We start from the raw sequence: 11502 nt of genomic DNA, 5'->3' as shown, positions 1-11502 counted from the left end.
TCCGTTAGTCCAGACTCCAACATTTCCAATACCACAGGTACCAGCCATCATGTACCCGCCTCCACTGATTGAAAACACATTCGTAACCATAACTTCGCCGCCAGTGCAGGAGGAGGAGCCTCCGCCACCGCCGCCACTTCCCTCATTTCCTCCAGTCCAGTTTTCATAGCCAGACCCTGATTCATCTCCCTTTTTAAGTAACTACTGAACTGTTCACTCTTCAATTTCTTCTTCCCTTTTTTATTTATAACTCGCGATTTCTTCAACTTGATGATGCAAACTGAATGAATATAAAATATCTCATGCAATATTATACATTTTCTTCTACAAAATTAATCTATAATTATCATAAGCCTACTTAATGACTACCAAATATTTTGATGTTTGTTGTTCTTGTTACTTTTTCTGTCATTACGTACTTTTTTTAAATTAAATATTAATGTGAAATTATGCTTCTAACATTTTCAATTTAATAGTAATATACGAACGCAAATATAGATATTAATACTTCGTATGCTCGTTCGGCTCAAGAAAATAATGGAAATTAAAATATATCTAGGCAAATAGGTCTTAATTAATCTAATATAATAAAATAATTAACTCAAATAAGTTTAATGAAACTAATTATTCATTAAATTATTTTTTATAAATAAAAAAAAACAATTTAGTTCTAGTAATGAATAAAATAATTTAATTTTATTTACTTTATATTAATATTTGTATATTGAATTAAATACCAAACATAAATAAATTATAAAATTGATTTGAAAAATTAAACTATTGCATTCATATTACTGGATCTCGTTCATGTCTTTACGTTTTATTTTGTGAATGTGTTAATTGAATGTTAATTCAACATCAAATAATAAAAAATATTTCAAACGATAAATATTAAATTATTTATTAAATAAATTTATATTCTTTAATCCAATAATAAAATTATTTAATACATAATTAATAAATAAATAGAATCCATTTATACACCAGTAATAAAAATATAAGTTTCTTAAAAAAATCCATAAAAATTAAAATAAAACAAAAACAATAACAAATTAGTGTTGCACCATACCTGATGCGGCTACAATGTTGCTCCATATCTGGAACAAAACTGTTCATCATCCCTAATTTCCAGTTGGGAATGGAGCAGGGTTGGAGAAGCCTTTAGCATAGTTGACCTAAACTTGGTATTAGTTACTACAATTCATATTCTAAATACTGAAGATATATTATAATTAATAAGCTGTAATGTTGTGTGAAGAAGATGAGGAACAGGAACAGATTAAATCAAAACCATCAGAGGAATCAAAATTTCAAGGAAATTTTAATCTACTGTTACAAAAAGTCTTTCTAAACTACAAAATATCCTAGGCTTTTGTATCTGGGTTGTCCCGTAAACTAAGCTTTGAAAGAACCATGCTGTAAGAATCCCAGTCAGTTCGTCGGAGGTATTTCAACAGTTTCTTTCTCCTTTGAACCATAGCTTGGATACCCTTCCGAGAATGCTTATCCTACAATATTGCGTTTCACAACACGGCCACGTATGATACAATAGGAGATAGGAAACCGTTCAGCGAGAACTCGAGATGTTTGATTCTAAGCTTCAAAAGAGACAGGACAATCATGTTCATTGGCGATCTAACCTTTTTATGTAGAACAGTTGACAGATGCTTGATCTTTGTGGTGAGTTGAGCAACTGCAGCAAAGGAATATCGTATTAGACGAGAGCTAATGAAATAAAAACACAGCACCAACGGCACGGCTGATGGTATAAATACACGACATCTGTTAATGACAAGTCGTTCTCTATCATCCAAAACAACTGTTCTCCAAATGTGAAAAAAAACGACATATGTGAATGACAAGTCATTCTCTATCATCCAAAACAACCTTTCTCCAAAACCACACCACAATCACACTCTCCAAAACCACAATCGCACCCTGCCGCTCTTCTCCATTTGTACCACAGTCAAGCCTTGACCTTATCATTCAAGAAACCTTCGATGATGTGTTTAGGTAACGTAAACCTTCAATGAAATTTTATCGATCTAAGCTGCAGTATCCATCTGTACTATATATTAAAAACCACCACTTATCGTATCTTTAGTAAAGCTGTTATGTTTCCTAAAATACATCTCTCTCTTGATATTGGGGATTCGCATTAAAGAAGAATTTAATGTTAGAACTGTTATTTTAATTTTCTATGACATCCTTCACTTAAAGATAATACGATCAAATAAATTTTGATATTGAAAATAACATGTTAGATTCATAATTGATTAAAATACACACAGCATATATGCAACAGAGCTATCTCTACTTAAACATTATACAAGAGCACCTTAGGAAGGAGTTTTCGCCTAATTTGGTATGTCAAGTACAAAATTACCAATATACACTCCAGTTCTCACTAACAAAAATTCCATCAATTAAAAATATATACATTTTTTTCTAGAAAATGTCAAGGGTTTTATTTGATTTGGTGCGTAACTAACTAAGGTTGTTCAAAACTTAACCTTCTTTAATTATCTAGACAAATGTAGGAGTCAGATTTTTTAAGTCATCACTCGAACAAAGAAATGACTTTCATTTATACTTTTCTCAACAGCTGTTATATTTCATTGGATTAATGTAGCAGAGAACAACAGTTCAGAATACCATATTCGCATTGCTTATGCTACACAATTTGTTACTTAAAGACAAGCTTTTCGTTAAAGAAAACTCTTCTGTGTAATTCAGTATTATCAAGATACTCCCTCAAAACATCGACAGCCTAACTATTAAATCTACATTCAATTTACCTTGTATACGGGCAGAACCACAATCTGATTCGGATGTTTTAAATTCAGCTCTGACTCTTTCAAGCTCCAATTTTAGTTTCTCAGAAGCCGACATATTGTCAGGATGAAAATACTGCACACCACATAAAGAATATTAAGTATAAGAAGCAAGAAGTGCCGCATCCAACTTTGTAGAATACTAACAATGTCACAGAAAAAGGTGGGGCATATTTTTTAAGGCAATAATTTATAACCAAGAATCATCAATTATGAGGTGCAAATGAATCGAGCCGGCTTGTATACTTTTTCCATGTTTGCTTAATAACGTTTCAAATTAACAAACTTGAACAGAGCTTTCAAGTCCCAATTATTTTGTTCAATAGCTCCAAACCACCCATAAACTTTAATATATTCATTAATTTATAAACACATTCAAAACTAAACAAGCTAACAAAGTCGTGACAAAGTTGAAGTAATTACTGATAGAGCTCAATAATTAGGTTCGAAGCAAACAATTTGAACTTTGAGTTAACCACGAGCCAAAATTAGTTCATTTTTTCCGAGTCTCAAGTCGGCTAAAAAAATTATATTGAAATATCAAAGAAAGGCAAGAATTTGGTTCCCCTCTATACATTTTCACCTGTAAATAAGGGTTTATTTCACCCTATCTTGTGAGGCACTGCCCCCATGAGGTGATCAAAGGCCCATATTTAAACACACATACACCCCATGAAGTGATCAAAGGTCCAGATTTAATCACCATGTAAAATCAATGGCTGAGAATCAATGGCTGAGATCCTGTGAGGGCACTGCCCCCACAGGTAGCATCTACTCTACCGTAAATAAGACAGAGAAAATATAAAAGGTAATGTTGAAAAATAATCCACAATATAGTGCATGCATTTATATTGAAGAGAATCAAGTTTTTGTATTTACGTTCAGTGTGCATCCAACACTTGGTATAATTCTTATACACACTTGGTATAATTCTTATACTATGTATTAAGTTTGAGCTTAATATAGACAAATTAGTATCATAGTGATTTTTTCTCCATCTCCAAAATACCCCTATTTTTTGGCACAACAAATCAACTTTATGTAAAAAAAAATATTAAAAAACTTATTAAAATCAGAAGACTTTAAATTTGATATTGCATTTTACAAATTTATTTCCTAATTTTTTTAACAAGAGTAATTGTACAAAAAATAAAATTAGCTATAAAAAAAATTGACTTTACAATCATGCAATGCGTGCAGGGAGACTCTAATACTAATAAAGAATGTCTCAATAAAAGGGGAACAGAATTTTTAAGGAAGTAAATGCGTTCATTAACGAATTAACATAAATAATCCATTTAAGCCATGATTGGTACACTGGAATGGAATAAGATAGGAATGAAATCAACTTTGAAATGAAATGAGAATAGGAATGGAATGAGAAGTTTATTCCATTCAGATGATTTGTACAAAAAAAATGAAAAATTAATGGAATTAAATTATTTTAATTGTCAAATAATTTCTTGATTAAATTTCAAAATACACAAAAATGTTGTTTATTATTATTATTAAAAAATAATAAAATTATGAATATTGATATTCTATTAATTATTATAAAATTATAGTTGTCTTGAAACTAATATAACTATTGACCTAAATTTTATTTTTAAAAGTAGTATTTTATTTATTAAATAATTGTCCTTCAATAAAATATTATAATAATTATTATATTTTATATTATTTTATGTAATCATTAAGTTATTATTTTAATTATTAATATTATTATCATCATTTTATGTACATAAATAATAGTGATTTGTTTGATAATATTAATATTTTCATAATTATTATTTTGGTATTTTAATTTTTATAATTATAATTTTAATAAAATATTATTATTATTAAGATATAGATTTATACTAGTTAAGCTAAATTAGGAAAACATTTATACATATAGAAAATGAGGGGTGTGAACAGTCCCATGGAAATGGACATTCTCATTCCGATATCATATCGATCACGGGTATAAGGAATGAGAGGAATGTTCATTCAATTCTCACTTCATTCCCTTCTGCCAAGCATGCCCTAAGGCAACAGAAACTAAAAATTATAGCACATGAAAGGAGGTAAAAAGATTGTGTTTGACGATGAACAGACCAGGAAACACGAATCCATAAGGCATAGACTGAAATTTGAATATTACATACCAAACAAATAACTAATTGTCTATTTCTTTCTTAACTAATTGCATCATGCTTTTTACACTTTTATAAATTATAATCTCGCCGATATTATACCATCACTCCTACAAAAAGCAGCTTTTATATTTCCACAAAAAGAATGCTGCCATAGAAGGTAAGGGAGCAAGACTATACATGTTACTAAGAAAAATGGCCTTAAAAAAACATGATTAAAACAAAATAGCAAGACTTGCCTTCTCGACTAAATATTCTTTTGGAGGCGAGTCCATGAAGCTCTGTGTTTCGCCTAGGCTGCCCAAAATATCAAGTCTCAGCACTGCAAATACACAATAGATATTGAGCATATGGAAGCATTTAAAAGTATTTACGATTCTACGAAACAATTTCTGCGTTTAAGCCCAAGTTTTTTGTTGCACTGTATATTCAAAAAAATCAAAAGATCTGCGCTTCAATGATGCTAACATCCATCTAATTCTAAAAGGTGTATATGTCATGTCAGTTTTTGTTCCACTCTCATCGGATATTTTGCAATTTACCTAGGCTCCCACATACATAACATCAAATCCAAATGCATTCTTGCTTCATTAATTTGAAACTTCACCGAAATAAAATTGTTACAAAGCTTTGAAAAATGCAAACAGAAGCTAGAACCTAATCTTCAAGCAGCGGATTCGATTCCATCATTATCCCAACAAACGATAAAATCAATTACAAAATTTATGCTGAGCCTAAAGCACATTTAATCTTTACAATCTCAAAACTTGCAGATTCATTACTAAATCTGTCCCAATTGTGCAATCAAATGCATGAATCAAAACAACCAACTGCAAAAGAAAGCTAGTTATTTCCAGAATTTAACAAGAACAGTTATCCATCCGGCTTCCGTGTTCAGTCAAAGTTGCACGTAGTTAAGTTACATGGTAGAGAGTGCCAGCATGATTTTAGAAGAGTGAAAAAACAGTAATTGCTTTTCATAGGAACATCCTTTCCAAGTTTCTTCAGCATTCCATCGAGCATCGACTGTTATCAGAAACCAGGCTTCAGTTTCAAGGACCAAATATTAGTTCTCATACTTTAATCGCCTTTTCAAATTTACGCTAGCCTGCTAGGCAGTTCACTCTAAGGTTCACACCAAACATCTTGTGCTTAAAGATCATTAGCCCATAGTCCCATACTGAATTACGGTTTTTCCTGAATGAATATCTGTTTGTGCATCAAATCATTTATATCAAGGAAATGGCAACCAGACGGATATCCAGTAAAAATACCAGACACCTGTTCTGCATTACCAGACATGTTCATCATATGCACATCCGGATTCGGTTGTTTCTAAGTTTCTACAATCAAGTGAAGCTATTTAATGCATGGATACAAAAACAGACAACAGTTCCTATGATCAGAGTCGTCCGACATCTTGTATCCAACAAAACTGTGCATTCGATCATGGGAAGATAGATCGGATGATTGGAGTCTCTTTCCTTGGCCTAACACTATAAATAGAGGTTTCTGGCAGAGTTGTCCATCATCAATTCAGGTAACAAAGCATCCATCAAAGCTCATATGAGCTCTTGATTTTGTCTTGAATTCCTTCAAGCTGTACATATTGTTGCTTGAGTTTTTGAGATGTTATTACCAAAGAAAGGTTGTTCATAAAGAGTATGCTTGTGAAAAGTTGAGCTTCAAGTTATTCAAAAATCAAAATCATGAGGATCTGTATCGGGTTGAATACCGGAGCAAGAATCATTGAAGTTGGGCATGGGCATATACGTTTCCTCGAACCTCAATGAATTTGTCGATTTATCGCACTTTTACTTGCTTTACTATCTTTTTATTTAATCTATGTAAATATCACTAATGTAGATTGTAGCCCAAAAGAATCTACTTCACTCGCCTAACATTCTAATTCTAAAAGTTTTTAAGATTCCATGAAATCATCACCGATAGCATGCTTACTAAAAATAATATCACATACAGATATGCCATTGCATTGTCATTCTTTGATTTTGAAAATTGCCACATTTCTCCCTCAGTCCCTACTTCTACTCTTGTTCAATTCTTCTATATGGCCTCCCAAGCTCCAGTTGGTGAATTTATAGGCACTATCTCATGAAAACTCAGGCATTTCACCAATTATAACATATATGAGGAGACAAAGCAAAACATACTTGTTTTCTTCCTTGCTTTCTCATCAACAGAAAGCCGCGCCTTCAACAAACACTCCCTCAATGTCCTTAAAAGTGACACCCTGTACCATCAACTCTTTCTCCTCCTCCTCGATCTTCCTCAACTTGACAAGCCTCTCATTCAACTCCTGTAGTGAAAACCACTTCCCCTTCCTCTTCTCTGGCCTCAACAACCCCAGCTTCATCCCCAGCTCCGAATAATCATACAACTTTACAAGCTCCGTCCCTGTATCATTCCCATCATTCTCTTTCCCAGTTCCCAAAATGGACGAGGGTAACCGACCACTCCCAACCGTAATTGTAGGTGAATCGGCCACGCTTCCTGAAGCTTGAAGCTTGAAGTTATCCTTAAACCTAGCTAATGATATCGGATCAATGGCCTTTCCGGTGGAATCATGTCTGTTTTCAGGAGCTGGAGCTGGAGCAGTCGCACGCAACTGACGGAGGCTCTCGCGAATGGCACCGTACGAGAGCCTGCCACCAGCCTCTGGACCCACAAACGTTTTCTCTGAGTCGTATGGGGTGGAAATAACGTTTCTTTTGTAGAGCTCCTGGAATGAGATGAACTTCCCGGAAGAGCCAGATGGGGGAGGGGCGAAGGATCGGAGGCGGAACTCAGCGAGCTTGTGGCGGATCTCTTCTAAGGGGGCGATTTTAGAAGCCGGCGCTTGCGTAGGAGTAGGGTCAGAGAATGGAACGAGTCCACGGAGGGTACAAGGGCGGTTTTTGGGCTGTTGTTCTCGGAGACTGGCTTTTACTTGTTCGAAATTTGAGGAAAACGAGGGTTGCGTTTGACATTCAGCCGGAGGAATGGAAGGATCAGAGGGCGAGGGCGTGGAGAAGTGGTGCGGAATAGGTCGGAAAACGGGGTGGGTATTAAGGCGAAGGGGGAGGAAGCGACTGGTAATGGTCGCCATGCGCGGTGGCCGGAGGTTTTTGGAGACAGTAGTACATCAGTAAGGGCACCCACGTTGGTGCATTAATGGGTGGTTATTAACGTCCATTAATGTTCATACACCAATGTAGGTGTAGAAGTTATTAATTTTAGGGTGACATGGCAGCCAAGAAATTCATTAGAATGAACGGCATTATTTCGCAAATAGCGACGGTTTTTCGTAAACCGTCGCAACTTGAAAAGCGTCGTTACTTGCGACTGTTTTTTAATAAAAGTCGCTACTTGCGACGGTTTTTTAACAATTGTCGCTATTTGCGACGGTTGTTCAAAAACCGTCGCTAATTAAGGCATGTTCTGAAGAAAATCTCCGGAACGGAATCACCAACGGCTCTTTTCAAACGGCAAAATTATTCACCAACGGCTAGTTAAATAAAATAATAATAAAAAATCACTATAAATACAAATCAATTTCTACAAATTTATTCATTCATCCAACACATTTCTACTCATCAACCACACTCAATATATATTCTCTATCATTCTCAAACTTTTATTCGTAGGTTCAATATTTATTTCTTTAATCCTTATTTGTATACAATGTCTCATTCTTCGAGCAGCTCCAGCTCCAGCTCTAGCTCTAGCCCAACAAGCGAAGACGAAGTACAAGTTGAAGTTAATGACGAAATTTATGATCCGGGAGAAGAAATGATGTTATGCATGCTTGAACTAAGCAGAAAAATACATGAATCTTCTGAAAGTAGTAACGAGATTCGACGAAGAAGAAGGTTCATCCAAAGAAATCGTGAAGCCGGTCACTTGCGGCTCGTCAATGATTATTTTTCCTCCAGCCCAGTGTATCGAGATCATATATTTCGAAGAAGATTTCGTATGCGAAGAGAGTTATTCCTTCACATTGTGAATGCACTTGAGGCCAATTCAATGTATTTTCAACTGAGGAACGATGCTGCTAGAAGGAAAGGATTGTCACCACTACAAAAATGCACAGCTGCTATACGTCAATTGGCTTATGGAGTCCCTGCCGACCATCTTGATGAGTACCTACGTATGGGGGAATCAACTGCCATCAAGTGTCTTTTCAAATTTTGCCAAAATGTGGTTGAAATATTTGGTGATCGATACCTGAGAAGGCCGAATGCTGATGATATTCAACGTCTTCTTCAAATGCACGAAGAGAAACACAAATTCCCTGGCATGTTGGGTAGCCTTGATTGTATGCACTGGCAGTGCAAAAATTGTCCAGTTGCTTGGAAAGGGCAGTTTACCAGAGGCCATGGGTCGCCGACAATCGTACTTGAAGCAGTCGCATCTCAAGATCTGTGGATATGGCACGCATTCTTCGGGGTCGCGGGTTCACGTAATGATATTAACGTGTTGTAAGAATCTCCCATATTCAACAATATCTTGCAAGGAAATGCCCCGGAGATCAATTTCACAGTTAATGGCACTCATTATACGAAGGGTTACTATCTAACGGATGGAATATATCCGGAATGGGCTACTTTCGTTAAGGCTTTTCCTTGTCCGGAGGATCCTAAAAGGAGATTGTTTAAGGAAAGACAAGAGTCTGCAAGAAAAGATGTTGAACGGGCATTTGGAGTGCTCCAATCTAGATGGACGATTGTTAGAGGTCCAGCTCGTTATTGGTACAGAAAAAAATTAAAATATATTATGTTAACATGCATTATTTTGCACAACATGATTGTTGAGGATGAGGGGTGTAACGTGACAAATTGGTCTAACGACGAAGGTGACGAACCCGCACAACCTGTCCAGGGCTCAAACCGAGGATTTCATGATTATCTCCGTAGAAATTCCGAACTACGTGACTCTCAAGTACATCACCAACTTCGTGCCGACTTAGTTGAGCATATTTGGACAGAGTACAACAACAATTAGTGAAGTCAGTTTATTACAAATTTCAAAATGTTTGATTTATATGTTGTTTTTTATTATATTCAACTGTTATTTCCTATGTGTACGCTTTCAGTCAAATTTGTAATAAATTTTTAAATTTACATAAATGAAACTCGTAAAATAATCAATAAAACTATTAAACAGTTGTTTTTTCATTTTTTAAATAATATTTTAAATAAAAGAGTCCAACTTTTTTTTTCATTTCTTAATAATATTTTAATGAATATTGGAATTAAGTTATTTTTAAAATAATAATACTATTTATTTTTAGTAATATTTGTTGTAAAATTTTAAAAATATTAGAAAGATATTGAAATAATTAAAAATAAAAAAAAATGAGTAAGTGGACAGTGGGACCCATAAATAATGAAAGTTGATATTAAATGAATGTGGGTATGTGTTAATAATGGGAAAGTGTTAATGTAATGAATATGTGGCTCTTGGACCCCATAATTTTTGAGGAGATGGAGAGTTATTAACATGGATTAATGAGAACGGATGCGGATGCCCTAAAGAACCAGTTATCGTGTCAACAGTTCAAAAAATTTTGTTCTTTTGGTTATAATTAGCTTACGGAACGATGGCTGGATTTCAATTGATTTTCGATTATAATTTTATTATAACATTAATCAAAAATTTAAATTTATATCTTATTATTTATACATATTAATATAAAATAAATTGATTGTTTTATAAGTTCAGGAGAACTTGAAATCAATTCTAATCAACAAAAAATATATATATAAACATGGTAAATTTGAAGTTTATGATATTATTTTTCTAAACAACAAAAATATATTTGAATGGACATCGATCCAAACATTCTAAAAATATTTATCAATTATTAATTACTGATAGACTAATCCAAATCACATTGCATTAGCCATTACAGATGGTGCACCACAAATGCTAGAAAAACAACGATCAGAACGGACCACTGATGACAAAAACATATATAATGTGACAAAAGATATATTATACAAGACTTTTGACAAAATTACATTTTTTAGGACCAAGATGTGTGCTACTGGGAAATAAATATGAGACAATCTGATTCAACTCTACGAGGGAAGTGATAAGACAAAATAAAACAAACTCATTGTAGCCATGTAGAAATTCAAAAACTCAAGATGAAGGACTTTGACGAGAGAATATGAATCATCTACTACTTAAAATGCCATAAGAAATTTTTTTCCTTTTTGCAAGCTAAACTTCGAAAATTCATAACTTATGTATCCATCCAATATTGCAGAAGATTTCTCATTTAAAAATAGATGTAATCAAATGACCGATAAAAATACTGCAGTTTAAAAATATTCACCGAGTCGACAACACTAAACTTACGTTAAAAAATAAAATAACAGGAAGCAAGTAAAAATTCTCACGACCATCAACATGTCAAAACAAAAGCGTATAAAATAATCATGTCCACTCCTATAACAAATTATGATGTGCGGAAAATATATGGTCTTCGGGGTCACGTGCGCATATTCAATCCCACCTACTCAGACTTC

The 11502-nt window shown here is 34.0% G+C and overlaps 1 protein-coding gene and 1 pseudogene across 1 annotated transcript; one reads left to right on the top strand and one right to left on the bottom strand.

Moving 5' to 3' along the window:
- Positions 1 to 939: 939 nt before the first annotated feature.
- Positions 940 to 8129, bottom strand: LOC140805584 (uncharacterized). The gene is made up of 5 exons (XM_073161847.1): positions 7169 to 8129; positions 5209 to 5291; positions 2799 to 2910; positions 1641 to 1693; positions 940 to 1508 (listed from the first exon to the last, which is right to left on the bottom strand). Exons 1-5 carry the CDS (start codon positions 8073 to 8075, stop codon positions 1365 to 1367), a joined length of 1299 nt encoding a protein of 432 aa, XP_073017948.1. The 5' UTR covers positions 8076 to 8129; the 3' UTR covers positions 940 to 1364.
- A 521-nt stretch (positions 8130 to 8650) lies between these two features.
- Positions 8651 to 10040, top strand: LOC140805583 (protein ANTAGONIST OF LIKE HETEROCHROMATIN PROTEIN 1-like; annotated as a pseudogene).
- Positions 10041 to 11502: the final 1462 nt, after the last annotated feature.

The sequence above is a fragment of the Primulina eburnea genome, chromosome 11 (genome assembly GCF_022965805.1).
Source record: "Primulina eburnea isolate SZY01 chromosome 11, ASM2296580v1, whole genome shotgun sequence".
Taxonomy (NCBI): domain Eukaryota; kingdom Viridiplantae; phylum Streptophyta; class Magnoliopsida; order Lamiales; family Gesneriaceae; genus Primulina; species Primulina eburnea.
This window is presented reverse-complemented; position numbering and strand designations above follow the sequence as displayed.

Excerpts from the sequence above, each read along its gene's own strand:
- LOC140805584 (XM_073161847.1), bottom strand. The coding sequence starts at position 8,075 with ATGGCGACCATTACCAGTCGCTTCCTCCCCCTTCGCCTTAATACCCAC. Across the intron at positions 5,292-7,168 it reads TGTTGAAGGCGCGGCTTTCT|TGCTGAGACTTGATATTTTG; the intron begins GTTGATGAGAAA and ends GTGTATTTGCAG. Across the intron at positions 2,911-5,208 it reads AAGAATATTTAGTCGAGAAG|TATTTTCATCCTGACAATAT; the intron begins GCAAGTCTTGCT and ends TGTGGTGTGCAG.